The sequence below is a fragment of the Hibiscus syriacus genome, unplaced genomic scaffold (assembly GCF_006381635.1).
Source record: "Hibiscus syriacus cultivar Baekdansim isolate YM2019G1 unplaced genomic scaffold, ASM638163v2 tig00110956_pilon, whole genome shotgun sequence".
Taxonomy (NCBI): Eukaryota; Viridiplantae; Streptophyta; class Magnoliopsida; order Malvales; family Malvaceae; genus Hibiscus; species Hibiscus syriacus.
The window spans coordinates 580,076-593,804 of NW_024062932.1; the positions used below are offsets into that span (position 1 = coordinate 580,076).

Sequence of the window (13,729 nt, forward strand, 5' to 3'; positions counted from 1 at the left end):
CTTTTTCTTATTTAGTTTGACGAACAAACAAAAATGAGTGGTTCATGAGCAATTTGTCAGATGCTTAGCCTTGTATTTTTTGAGGAGTGGAAACTTTAAATGCTTGATTATCATTCATTTTAAAATCTGCAGCAGCTTGTATTTTGGAAGGATGGCGAGAGTAAGTGTTCTGAATGATGCACTCAAGAGCATGTACAATGCAGAGAAGAGGGGGAAACGGCAGGTCATGATTCGGCCTTCCTCGATAGTTATTATCAAGTTCCTTCTGGTCATGCAGAAGCATGGTTTGTTTACTATGCTCTCCACCCTTTTTTATTAAAACTTTTTAAGTTTGATCTATGGTAAAGATGAAATTGCTGATACTTCTCAATTGCCATTGCAGGTTACATCGGAGAGTTTGAGTATGTTGATGATCACAGAGCTGGCAAAATTGTGGTTGAACTGAACGGGAGGCTGAACAAGTGTGGGGTGATTAGTCCTCGATTAGATATCGGAGTCAAAGAGATAGAGGGTTGGACTGCCAGGTTGCTTCCTTCAAGACAGGTTAGCTTAGAAGCTTTTTAATCTTTATTCTCTGCATATTGTATGAATACAAAATCATTATCGTGCATGTCTCGGATTTCGTCACATAGAGACCCCTAGATGAGATTTGATTGTTGACATATTCACATAATCTTATTAATCGATTCGAGAATGAGAGTGCTTATCCTGTGCCATTTACGCTCTTTCTTACTGCAGTTTGGATTATTGTACTCACCACATCTGCTGGCATCATGGACCATGAAGAAGCAAGAAGAAAAAATGTGGGAGGAAAAGTACTTGGTTTCTTCCATTGAGAGTTGAGATTTTCATTTTTTTGATTTCTCACAATGTATGAGTTGGTACCTGTTCTCTCTATAATTCTAATTTTGTATTGGGGATTATGAAATGTCTGCAATTGGCTACCCAGCGTTTACAGTGGGCTAGAATCGGTGCAACAGAGGCCGAGGCACAGCCTTCCTGGTCTGCTCTAATGCCCACACAGATGTTGACTGAATTGTGTTGCTCCTTTTTTTAAGATCAAAAGTTAAGTTTGGAGTATAAAAGGTTCCGAAAATCAATGCTAAAACTGTGGTTGTACTAGCTGCTTTTCTATATCAAACATAAAACAGCAAGAATTCTAGCAAAAAAAGCTCTAATAATACTGGCTTCAACCATTGATGTTTCAGGTTTCAGCCATAAACAGTACAAAGAAAAGAAGCAATCGTTTCTTTTGAATGTTGTAAAAGTAACTCAAACTATTAGATCCGCCATTTATACGCTGGAGCCACAATGATCCCCGATCTTGATGAACTGCCAAAAGAGTGTTTAGTTGCCCAACTGATTGAAATTCGGCTACAATTCAACGATCATGATATCTGTCTACGCGTTCACCCCCATCCTCGTCGTCACCGTTGATGCTCCCATCACCATCGACCCTGAGCGCCCTTGATACTAGCATTTGGAGAAATTGCAGGATAGACAATGAGGAAAAGGAAAGTTCTGTATGCTTTGAAGGAAATTCTTATGGTTTGTGGGGAAAGCATCTTCCAAGCATATACTAGAAGCATTAACTCTATGGCCCATATTCTATATATAGTCCTTACAACTTTAGTTTTAATATGATTATACTGGCAAATGTGGGTGGTCACGAATGACAGATTTCAAATTATTTTTAGGGTGTACACATGTATATTAGTGTTATAAAATTATAATAAATAACTACAAATAAAATTTTAGAATAATCATCGTTAATAAAATAAATAATTAATATAAAAAACGGTACCTAGATAGAGTTGCATACATGAGCTGTCAGTTTGTATAATGTTCAAACTATTCATGCCTCGTTAAAAAAAACACAAAACCCTTGTCACCATTCAGAATGTGTTGTAAACAAATTATTCTTTAAATCCGAAACATGTCCCCAACTTTGGTTAAGTAAATGAAATCATTTGGTTCAGTAAAAAAATTCATATTTGAAGTTAATTATTGAAGTCGATTAACCATCCATAAGAACATTACATAGATTTTTTTTTACAGCTGTCAGTTTTATTTTACTTGCTAAACAAGGCAGAAGATTGGGAGGAACTTGGTGAAACCCAATTGGACAGCTTGGCTTGGTTGCCGTAGACGTTTAAAAAATAAAGAAAAATTTGTTGCCTTTTCGGCCGACTGATCTCTTTTTGATCTGTGAATTGCAGTTTAGTATTGGTGAGTATCGAAACACTGGATCGTTTTCTCTAAAACCCAGCTGCTAGTTGTTAATTTAAGAATTTAAACGGCTGAGGATGATTAGGATGCCAGCTCACTTCTCCAGCACTGGTCCCCTCAATCAACAAGCATAAGCCACGTGGAAATTGCCAGAACATTTGCCAGGTGGTTTGTCAGGAGCCTTTCTTTTATTCGTGTCACGCCCCTATAAAGGAAATCATCAAAACTAAAGTCTTCCACACTATTTATCTCCGCGTTGATATCAGTATATTTGCTAGCATGCGCACTGGGTGATCGGCGCATCCAAGAAAAGTAAAAGAAAGTCGAAAAAAGAGAAGCAAGGAAAGCGGACGCTGCGCATTTTAGCAACCCACTTTCCTCGAAGAATATCTATTTTGCGGGTAATAGTTTTGTTTTTAAATTTGTTGTTAAGTAGAACTTGAATTTCATCATCTTTAAGATTTGACTTTTTTTGGAAGCCTCTCCTTTTTTTTTCTCCCTGAAAAATCTCTTTTTTCGATACCCGATCTGGTACTTTTCTTGTTTCAATTATGTGGATTCGAGTATAGAAATGTGAACTTTTGATTCTGATTCGTCTTTTCTGTTTGCAGGTTTTCAATGGCTGCTCCACCAGCAAGAGCTAGAGCTGATTACGATTACCTCGTAAAGCTTCTATTGATCGGCGACAGTGGTACGTTGATCTCTAAAACTATGCTCTTTTGGTTACTTTCATTTTATCTCTCGTTTTCCTTATGACCAAACTGATCTTCGAGTTCTCCGATCTTTCTTCACCACCTTAGATTTATTATTTGCCTTGCATTATCTGGAAATAATTTGGCGTGCAACTAGATTTAGTTCATATTATAATCTATTCGGTGCCTCTCAGTTTCGTGTCTCCAAATTTCTCTCGATGAGTTTCTTGGGCTAATTTTAAAATTTTGAGAGTTAAAGAGCGTCGAAGAAGCAAACTTTGGCTGCTATTGGTTAGTTGACTCTCGGTTTCGCTATATATAATTTGGTGGGAGCTATGTGCTGTAATTGCGATAAATCATGGGGGTTTTCAGTTAATGGTTTGATGATTTCATAATTTTTTTAAAATTAATTTGCTTTCTAGATTTTGCCCCAAAATGAATTCCTTCTTCATGAAATGTTCTATTTTTCTTCTTTTGAAATTTAGATGCCTTCATAACTTAGATTATTATGCATTCAAAGCTTGCTAGGACTATAACATTTTCTGTTTATTCACATTTCTAGGTGTCGGTAAGAGTTGCCTACTTTTACGATTCTCAGATGGTTCCTTTACAACCAGCTTTATCACCACCATTGGGTGCGTTATTTCAAATGGAACCATTTTCTCTAGATTATTTCTTGATAATAATTTATTGACTTTCACAATGTGACTATCACACATGCAGTATTGATTTTAAGATAAGAACCATTGAGCTTGATGGTAAACGAATTAAGCTCCAAATTTGGGATACAGCTGGGCAGGAGCGGTTTCGGACAATCACAACTGGTAAGTGTTTTTGCTAGCATAATTCTTTCGTTTCAATCCATGGGAGAAAACGATATGTTTGAATCATGACATTGCCATCATCTACCTTGAAGATTTCCAGTCTCAGATCAATTTGTCTGAATTTTTCTATGTTTCCAAATCGGGAGAAAGAAATTTGGACTAGTTTTGTTGAAAGGCATGCCCAACTAGGAAATGCACAATTCCAATAGCTGAATGTGTGAGCAAGAACAGACATGTTTAAGAAACCTAAATGCAAGTTCAACCAAAGGTCTAAAACTAAATATGCAATGGGTTATGCAAGGCCTTATGACAGAAATTCCTTTGAACTATTCCATCAATAGCAAATGCCTGCTGTTGGTTATGACCCTCCATTGCATGCTATTAATTACTAAAGTTCTTCTTTAACTTCTTAGATCTGTTCTTCGGTTAGCTGTCACTTTATGGACTTTGTGGGTAGTCTTAATTATTGATACTGCTACTATGTCGACTAAGTATGGCTATTTGGTACTAGGCATCTTTAAGGTGTGAAATGGTTAAAAGTCTACAACCTAAAATCCTAACATTGTTGTCTGATGTTGGAGAATTTTCATGGTTGTGTCGTATGCTGGTCTGGGCATTTCTCAGGTTTTTCAAATTGTTAGGATTGTCATATGGAACAATGTTCTTATTAACTAAAATTTTAGTAACCTAAATCTTCTTTAGTCACTTTTGTCAAACACTGATATATATTCCACATTTGCATTTCTTCAAATGGTTTCCTTTGATGCTTTTTTTCTTCCTATTAACAGCTTATTATCGTGGAGCCATGGGCATCTTGCTAGTCTATGATGTCACTGATGAATCCTCCTTCAACAGTAAATCCCTTCTCTCTCTTTTTTCCCAACTAATTGTTTGACCTTAAATTTTCACTTAATCTTCTTAATGTTGCTACATTTGTTTGCTGTCTTTTATTAACTAGTTATACAGATTTAAGGCTTTGCTTTGTTCTTTTAGTTGTTATAGTACTTGGTTTCTATGTTAAATCTCTTATAGAAAGGTTCTTTCTCCACGCAGATATTAGGAATTGGATTCGCAACATTGAACAGCATGCATCAGATAATGTTAACAAGATATTGGTCGGGAACAAGGCTGATATGGATGAAAGCAAAAGGGTGAGCTTCTCTCCATAATATTTTAGTAGATGATGTCTATGGTTTTATCATCTTGCGGATTGCTTTGAACGTTATCAGACGTTTAGCATCTTAGCCCAGTTGCCCTGCTAAGTCTAAGTGTGTTGTTGGATCTGTGCATTTTTTGCTCAGTGTTCATCTTAATTGGGGAATTTAGGGGATCATCTGTTAATCACATTTTATGATACTGTCAAAGCCCTCCTCCCTCCCCATCTATTCATTTGGGTTTTGTTGACGAATGCATCTATTTTCTAATCTTACTACATTTTTCTCTTTTTAAGGCTGTGCCGACCTCCAGGGGACAAGCGCTTGCTGACGAATATGGAATCAAATTTTTCGAAACAGTAAGTCATGCTTGCTGCTTGTGGTTGCTACTTGCTAGTTGAATTAGAGAGACTACATACTGAAAACAAACCGTCATGCAGAGTGCAAAGACAAATCTGAACGTGGAGGAAGTTTTCTTTTCAATAGCCAGGGACATAAAGCAAAGACTCGTGGATACTGACTCAAAGGCTGAGGTAATTCACATAGCCTGCCTTATCTAGAATAAGAATCACATAACTTCTTGAAAATAAAATTAGGCTCTGATAATCAGAAACCATTGCCATTTTGCAATATTATTGATAGAAATATTGAGAACTTTTCTATCGTTGTAGCCTTCAACGATCAAGATCAATAAACCTGACCAGGCAGCTGGGGCTGGTCAAGCTGCACAAGGATCAGCTTGCTGTGGTTCAACCTAAGGGGATCGAACTTGGTTCAAATCCGGTGCCTCCGGTGGGGCACATATTGGATGTTAAACTTTGATAGAAAATGGAGGAAAAAAGAGAAAAGGGAAAACTAATTGTGTATTGACTGGATGATGAGTGCATGTATTTTCTTATTGTCATTCTTTATAACTTTGTTATAGGGTGTGAATGTAATGTTTTCATAATTGGATCCTTTGTGTAATGGGACGAACATACCTTGTTTTTCTTCCCTTTTCTTGGCTCCTTCATATCGGAAGCCAGGGTTCTGACTGCTTGCAAGACTAGTTCATTTTGTTGATGCAACAACAACCTTACCTGTGATTTCTCTAATACCCGCTTAATTACAAATGACATTGTAGGAAGTAAAGAGTCATGCAAGTAAGGAGTTCTAAATTAGGCCTAACGAAAAACAGGATTCACAAGTCACAACTCTGTCATACATCTTCCTTTACATTGTTCTCTTACATTTAGTTACTCTAAATTAGGTTGAAAAGCCGATAACACCCTATATGTAAACACAAGTCATAATTTATTTTTCTATGCACATAGTTCACCAGGGAGATTGTGCTTTATCATACATTTTGGAAAATGCCATCCTATAGGTTTAGTTCTTTCCCATAAATGCGTTGAAGCTCACGAGTTGCTGCTTGAAATGATTCTGGAAAGATGGGAAGATAACGAGTTAACAACTGGCTCCAATGCAGCAATAATGTGGGTTGTTCAATGTTCATGCTCATAGTCTCATGATCTAAGGTGATAGAGAGCAAAGAGGCAGCTTAGAAGCTAAACCAAATCTAATTTACCTTTCCAAATGCGAAAGGACTTCTGATTAATTGGTGCACTAAACACAGTTGGAATTGTATCGAACAACAAACTCTCCGGTGTCCTCCTCAATTCTTGTACTATCTGATAGATAGTCTTCCCAGTGTCAAAGTAAATGTGATTGTTCGGATGCTTTGTTTTGCAACCAGCGTGGTGCTCAAACTCGTATGCATTCAGCACCTATTGCACAATCATACATAAGTCATTGAGAAGCCAAAAAACTTAAGCAAGTCTAGAAACTACAATATGGCTTACATTAGAAAAGTTACATGATTGACACCCACAAAGATAGCCAGAACCTTTTATAACTCCGCAAAGCTCCTTATTACATACAGTCGTAAAGGGATAAAACCATTAGGCAGAAAGCAAATGCAACAGAAGAAAAAGAGAAGAAAATAACTAGCCAGTTACCTCCCGCAACAAGGAAACGTACTTCACAGGTACACCACCAAGCATACCAGTCGATATCAAACTTCTGACATTTGAAGGGAAACTGTTTGGAGCTTCTTTCTTTGATGGTTTGAACTCTGGTTTAGTCCTTGAAGCAGATTCAGGTCTTAGTTTAGCAGTCTGAGCTGCACTTGCAACCGAACCAGAGATTGATATGCCCAGCTGATTTCTCGAAGTGTCTTCCAATGTTGAATTGGAAGATTGACAGTATGAAGGATCAAAGCTACCAAGAGTCCTGCTCACCGGGATAATTTCATGCTCTTCGTGAAAGCCACCAAAAGAAAGAAATTGGCATCCTCTTTAACACAAGTGTTGGCCATCGATAATGGAATTCCATTATCCTTGTCGTAGTGATATGCAAATCATCCCTGTTATAGATATGACTCACTGTTGCAACATTATCACTGCCTATCATAACCATGTCCCATTGAATTGAAACAACTTTCATATTCAGGGTTATACAACTCAATTGTAGACATGTCACTGTTATTTTCTCAGCTAAAACTGTGTTCCTTTGGATCATGGATACAGTTATCGGAGTCCTTAACTTGATTGACCTTAACTTTTCTAATTCCACCATAATTAAAGCATGATTCAGGATCTTCAATGGAAGGAGATATCGACAAACCAACAGATGCAACTTCACCGAAAGGATCTTCAAGGCCTTTTCTCCTCGCGTCATCTGCTTCTATGGGAGATGTGTTCCTGTCACTGAAATTGACAGACCTTTCAGATTCGGAACCAAACAACCGGTACATAAATTGGCTAGGAACAGACTGGAAACTGGAAACATTTTCCCAAGGGAGAACATTTGAATTATAAATTCCAGAATTCGATTTGTTGGTTGCAGCCTGTATAGCTTGCTTCTTGTTGGGGAACAGCTGTGGCTCAGCATCGACAAACCAATTATGCGAACGCTTGGGTTCGACCCTAGAAGTATTATCAAATGCTGCATCTCCGTCAGACACATGCGCAGTACCCTTTGCCATCCAAAAACTTTTACTCTGAAATGCCTGCAAAAACATCACTTAGAAGTTGCTTGCTTGTGATAATCCAGAGTTCAGTGATCCATTAACCAACAAAAAATTGGGTAACCAAAAAAGAAAAAAACACTATCTTTTTCCACAGTAACAAAAAAAAAGTTGCATCTTAGTCATTCTAAAACAAAGGCAAGACCGTTTTCATATAAAAATCTACTGAGTTCACCCTGAAAGTATGATGAAAACCATGCACATTTCATCAAGTAAATAAACAAAAATCAAATAATTAACAAACTTAACCAATAATAAAAAAGAAAAGAAATAACAACCAGCCATTTTATTGTCCTAAAAGAAGTTTAAAAAGGTATACCATTTCTTTCCAGTTCCCGCTACTTCATCTGTAGATTACACGCTTCCCTCTTTTCTGCTTCTTCTTCTCTAATACTCAATCGAAGCATGTAAACTCTGCTAACATCATCCCAATTCAAAGCTTCCCCGAAAATCTCATATAATGAACTGGCTAAAACGAAAGAACTTAATAAACCTGAAGAAACAGAAAGAAAATAAAACCTAAAAACAATTCCAAAGAGAAACTTTTTCATTTCCTTCAATATTCGAAGACGGCCGGAAAATCCGAGGAACCGGTCGATCGGCGTTTATTTCTTGATGAATTGGCCGGCGAACAGAACGAATGAGTTAATTTTGATTTTTTGAGTGAGGAGCACCGGATCTTTCCTCGTGAAAAGAATTATCCAGAATTGTTAGACTACAACTGCTTTATCACACTTCGCGACGACTTTCATCTTTGATGTACAAGTGTGCTGCGGGTGATGGATCATGACCGTCAATTGATTGTAGTTAGCTTCGTCAAAGGGTGGGTTCGTTGCTTTCGTTCTAGGATTATAGAACTTATATGTTTTAAAAATTAAACAAGACGTGATTGCGCTTAAAATTTGACAGTTAATATATTTAAATAATATATAACAGCTTAATGAGTCGTTTCTCAAGTTAATAAATAGATTTTGTGAGCTCTTTTAGCCAACGGTGTTGTTAATAATAGTAGTAGCAGAGAATCAAAGAAACACAGTTGAGGAGGGAGAAGATCTAAATTTCTCCATCTTGTGTCGACCGTCTCTTTATCTTCAAAAGTGCACACTTGAGAATCATGTTAACTTGTACAACTTTTAAATCAAACAAACAAAAGAACACTAACAATTCCAATGAAATCATTGTCTGCAAAAGATCCTAATTTAATCCTTCTACGCACCAACCAGGAATCAGGTATTAGGGTGGCAGTTTCCCAGACAAGTAGAGAGAGAGGTTATCTCTCAGGTGGACACCATTGATGTCAAAAGAACCGCAAATCCGCTGTCGGTAACCCGGATCATGGTCATACGACAGTGGCATTTCATCCTGCGCATCATCATCTTCCAGGTCGATAACTATGTTGTGAAGTAAGCAGCAAACCAGGATGATCCTTGGCAACTTATGTTTGTCAGGTCTCCACATCACCCCTTGGATGATCTTCCACATTTCTTTCAGCCTTGCCAATGCCCTGCTTGCCACCAGCCGAGTTGCCGAATGCCTTTTATTGAACTCCTTTCTAATTTCGGGTAGTTCTTTCCCCTTGTAAGGTATAAAAAGATAGGGTAACAAAGGATAGCCCAAGTCTCCAATTAGGTATTCCCTTATTTCTGTTCCTTTAGAGAGCTCAAACTTTTCCCCATTCAATCTCTCTCCTTTGTCACACAGTGTATAGAAATTCGAACTCTTAAACATCAACCAGTCATCTATTTTACCTGGCCAACCGGTGACGATGTCCCTGAACCTCATTTCAGGGTCCACAATTGCCTGAAGGACCATGCTGTGATTCTTCTCATGATCAAGCCACACCTTACTTGCAGGATCCGCCGAAGGCAAACACATCATAACATGTGTGGTGTCTATCACACCGCAGCAGTTAGGAAGTCCTTTAATCTTTTCGAATTTGGACTTTATCTCCGTCATTTCTGCATTGGTGGAAGGCCATTGCAGGTGATGAAGACCCCTTTCTTCCATGGCCTCGACAAAGCGCCATGTCAATTGTGAGACGGTAGAGCGATGCAGCCCGAACGAATCACCAACTGCCACTAGAGATTCACCAGAGCTTAGCCTTCTCAAAGCAACAGCTACTTGATCCTCGAAAGACAAAGGTTTTCCATTTGAAAATGTGAAACTCCCTGGCTTAGCCATCATGTCTTCCTTCACAAGCGAACATATGTAGCTGAAAGTTTTCCTGGAAATTCTGAAAACTGATTTGAACTTATCGAGACCTTTAGATGGTGATTGGAGACCTGCAAAAGAGAATGAGACAGTAAGAAGAAAGCATTATTTGTGGTTGCACACACGAAACGTATATGAGATTTTACTAGGAACTATGAAACATTATTTCTTCTATCAGGATTAGTGAATCAATAATAAAAGTTACAACTCTTTTAGTCCCTTTCCTTTGAACAATATATAGCCATAGGAATGGAAAATTTTGAGTAGACATGCATAAATCATTAGCTCTAACAGCATCTATTGAATCTTATTTGTGACAATTACAGTAAGGGCTGATAGAAACCGAGAGGTTTCATAAAATTGATCTCGTTAATGTATTACCAGCATAGCATTCTTGCTGGAAGTATGCACAGCTTTCAGCTTCTAGTACCAACCCAGAAGCTTTGATTATACAAGATAAATACATTCTGCTATTAGTTATCATTGTATTCAGATGGACCGGAGAAAAGAAGGCTCATGGAAAAAGGGCAATGAACTTATGAGCATAATGAATTTGATTAAAAAACTCTTTAATCTCTCCTAATTGACAAACCCTTAATTTGCAGTTACTTTGCCAATCAAAGAATACTATTATTTTGACTTGCCACAAGCCCTTAACTATTTTATCTTATGTTCTTTTTTAATCTCTCCTAATTGACAAACCCTATAGTTTCTTAACCTACACCAATCAATATAATCTCTCCTAATTTCAACCTATGAAACATGCTGGTGATTGAAACATAAGATTGTCGGGAATTCTTTTAACATATCCCAAGTAATTATCAGTCATTTTCTTCACATATTTGAAGTAACCAACACTGATGTGCCCTTGAATGGTGCATTGAATTTCAATGTAATACAACAAGAATCACGGGATATTAAGCATCTAAATACAAGATAAATCAAGCTATAGAAGTTAGCAGAAGCAATCAAAGAACAAAAGGGAAACAGACATAAGGATGAAGAGGAATACGAATAGTCAGCAGCCAGTAATCTGACAGTGGACTGGAAATTAATGACCTAACCTAATGGCTGCGGGAAATCATCCTATTTCTTAAAATTAAAAGATTAAACCGTAAAATTCATCGGTAACATTTTACTTCAGATAATTAAATCTAATGTCTATTTTCCCAGAGGAGTATGCATGCCGAAACCATCTGCTCACAGCAGCAATATTTGCTGCCTTTGACTGATATTTCAAGGTTGTAACTCTAAACATTAGCATATACCAATTTCTCATGAAGTGGCATTTTTCAGAGCATATTAAGCATTAATTTAGACCAGTTGAAACCCTTGTTATTTTGGAAGATACTACAAGGCATTGTGGGTTGAACTCCACAAAGCAGAACATGAATCGATAAACATGAAGGGAAAAGAGTTCCTGCCTAATAACCGGATGAATAACTTTTTTTTTGAAGGATGAATAACTTGTTTGATCTTATCAGTAACTTTTCATGTTCAGGAGATTATGACTCCTGCGAGAAAAATATTCAAGATCAAGGGTGAAGAATCAGATAAAATCAATACAAGTACTAGGAAGAAAATGATCGTCTGGGTCACCTACATTGGCAAATACTCTCATTTACAAACGTATGGTCAAATCATCTGCAATCACTATCATATACAATAGAAGTTATCTATAATAAAGCAACAACAAACCCCTTTTTTTACAACTGCTTTCTCACTAGAAGAATCCCCCATTAAAATATTTGCTCAAAGTAAATCCAATAACACCTTCAAATGTAAGATAAGAATCAGTTTTTCAACTGCATCAGCTATCTATCTGAGGTTCATATGACTATCATGTTCAAACAATGCTAAGACTCGATTCCATGTAAAGAAGAGGGTCAAAAGAACCAACAGCATTGTCTAAATGTATTACTTCCTTGGATGTATCAGAATATTAAGAAAAAAGGATAATCTTATCCTCTTCACCCATTCAATAACATAAAGAAAAAGAGTGTTAGGTTAACAAAACGACTTGAAAGTCAGATTAGGGATCCTGCATCTATGGTCCCAAATGCATTTCCTCTATGTATTCATATCGAACTCCAACAGATATAAATCGTAAAGCCAGTCAGAATTTCCAAAATTAGACTCCAGCCATGAACTGAAAACCTATAAAGTGTTAAGTTTAATGTCTGCGGGGCCATGAATTCTCAACTAAAGCAAATACCGATACACCACAACCAAAAAAGAAGAGTTCAAAATAAAGATAATAAAAACCAGAACAAATGTTCAAGAATCTGACATAGTAAAACTGTTGAAGAAAAGTTACCATTCATCCTCCTGGAAAGGTCATCCCACCAATCAACAGACCCTTCCATCTTTGAAGAAGCAGAAGCATTTTCGCCAGGTTTCTTCTCTATCTTCCGTTTTCTCTTTGACCCTCTTACAGGACCCATCAGCTCAGAAAAAGGCACCCGATCGAATCCAAAAAGAAAACCCACTAACTCCAACAATACAAGAATTACAATAACTATGTTAGAATTCACCAAAAACAGCAAAACCCATTAATCACAACACCATGTTACATATCATAAACCATGAGAGACACATAAATAATAGGATCATGAAAGGAATAGTGACAAGTAATAAGCAAATAGTTATAGAAGAAAGACACGGAGTAGCTTTGTGTTCAGTGGTAAGTTTGATGAAATAAGAGGAAAATATACGAGAAGGTAGATAGTTTTCCATGTGTTACCTGATGAGAAGATCCACAGGGAAGTAAACAAGTCTCGAAGTGGTTTGTTTTAAGACAATGTGCCAACACAAACAAACGACATGGATATTCGAATAGAGACAATCTTCTCTTCTTTATAAAACCTACAAAACATGTTCAGATTTTACATGGGAAGAAAAGAGAAGGCTTTGTGCAGAGATTCCCTCAAAATTAAGAGAAATATATATATATTTAAACAATTTTTTAGCATGCCTTGGTCTACTATGTATGTGGGATGGTAAATGAATTTGAAGGCCAATTTGTAGTTAAATGACTAAAACGCCACCTGGTCTAAAGGTTCATGAAGTGGTAAATGGGTGAAATTCAGTTACAGATGGTCAGAATCCGAAGGTAGCTTTTCGTGGTTAGTTTGGTCATCATGCATATGCTTTAAAAAACAAATTTGATTTAACACGCGACGAAACAATTTCATTTGCTTACTACTACTACTACTACAAATCTTCTTTATCTAACACAAATCAGGACGAAATTAAAAATTGTATATTGTTAGAATAAAAAAATAAAAGGTAAATTATATCCTTAATAAATTTTAATTGTTTCTTAATTTTATTATTAAACTTTAAAACGCTTCAAGTTTAATATTGAATTTTTGTTTACATTTCAATTAGGGCATTGGACCACAAAATTCAAAATAGTATAATGATGTGATAATTTGGTGATGATGCGCGCTTATGGTTTATTCAATCTTCATTTATATTCAATCGTGGTTGGAGATCTTTATTCTCCAACGTCATTTACGACTATCCTAAACATCGATGGATTCGTTTTAT

At 36.8% G+C, this 13,729-nt stretch overlaps 3 protein-coding genes and 1 pseudogene across 5 annotated transcripts; 2 read left to right on the plus strand and 2 right to left on the minus strand.

Annotated features, from left to right (window-relative positions):
• The first annotated feature begins 151 nt into the window (after nt 1-151).
• Nucleotides 152-836, plus strand: LOC120148288 (40S ribosomal protein S15a-1-like). Of its 2 annotated transcripts, XM_039161452.1 has the most exons (4): nt 152-284; nt 383-543; nt 701; nt 739-836. In XM_039161452.1, exons 1-4 carry the CDS (start codon nt 152-154, stop codon nt 834-836), a joined length of 393 nt encoding a protein of 130 aa, XP_039017383.1. The 2 variants fall into 2 exon arrangements, with proteins under 2 accessions (XP_039017383.1, XP_039017382.1); XM_039161451.1 differs by lacking the exon at nt 701 and having other exon boundaries at nt 383-550; nt 745-836.
• Nucleotides 837-2,523: 1,687 nt separating this feature from the next.
• Nucleotides 2,524-5,986, plus strand: LOC120148319 (ras-related protein RABE1c). Of its 2 annotated transcripts, none has more exons than XM_039161474.1 (9): nt 2,524-2,630; nt 2,841-2,920; nt 3,484-3,556; nt 3,645-3,745; nt 4,534-4,599; nt 4,799-4,896; nt 5,196-5,258; nt 5,340-5,432; nt 5,571-5,986. In XM_039161474.1, exons 2-9 carry the CDS (start codon nt 2,848-2,850, stop codon nt 5,655-5,657), a joined length of 654 nt encoding a protein of 217 aa, XP_039017405.1. In that variant the 5' UTR covers nt 2,524-2,630; nt 2,841-2,847; the 3' UTR covers nt 5,658-5,986. The 2 variants fall into 2 exon arrangements, with proteins under 2 accessions (XP_039017405.1, XP_039017404.1); XM_039161473.1 differs by lacking the exon at nt 2,524-2,630 and adding an exon at nt 2,660-2,760.
• An 88-nt stretch (nt 5,987-6,074) lies between these two features.
• On the minus strand, nt 6,075-8,041 carry LOC120148321 (annotated as a pseudogene).
• Nucleotides 8,042-9,180: 1,139 nt separating this feature from the next.
• On the minus strand, nt 9,181-13,044 carry LOC120148318 (protein ALP1-like). The gene is made up of 3 exons (XM_039161472.1): nt 12,921-13,044; nt 12,495-12,669; nt 9,181-10,248 (listed from the first exon to the last, which is right to left on the minus strand). The coding sequence occupies exons 2-3, from the start codon at nt 12,619-12,621 to the stop codon at nt 9,200-9,202; spliced, it is 1,176 nt and encodes a 391-aa protein (XP_039017403.1). The 5' UTR covers nt 12,622-12,669; nt 12,921-13,044; the 3' UTR covers nt 9,181-9,199.
• Between the last annotated feature and the right edge of the window lie 685 nt (nt 13,045-13,729).

Coding starts and splice junctions, on each gene's coding strand:
- LOC120148288 (XM_039161451.1), top strand. CDS start 152: ATGGCGAGAGTAAGTGTTCTGAATGATGCACTCAAGAGCATGTACAAT. Junction 285..382: donor TCTGGTCATGCAGAAGCATG/GTTTGTTTACTA, acceptor TTGCCATTGCAG/GTTACATCGGAGAGTTTGAG. Junction 551..744: donor TCCTTCAAGACAGGTTAGCT/TAGAAGCTTTTT, acceptor CTGCAGTTTGGA/TTATTGTACTCACCACATCT.
- LOC120148319 (XM_039161474.1), top strand. CDS start 2,848: ATGGCTGCTCCACCAGCAAGAGCTAGAGCTGATTACGATTACCTCGTA. Junction 4,600..4,798: donor TGATGAATCCTCCTTCAACA/GTAAATCCCTTC, acceptor TTCTCCACGCAG/ATATTAGGAATTGGATTCGC. Junction 5,433..5,570: donor ATACTGACTCAAAGGCTGAG/GTAATTCACATA, acceptor CTATCGTTGTAG/CCTTCAACGATCAAGATCAA.
- LOC120148318 (XM_039161472.1), bottom strand. CDS start 12,621: ATGGGTCCTGTAAGAGGGTCAAAGAGAAAACGGAAGATAGAGAAGAAA. Junction 10,249..12,494: donor CCTTTCCAGGAGGATGAATG/GTAACTTTTCTT, acceptor TCTCTTTTGCAG/GTCTCCAATCACCATCTAAA.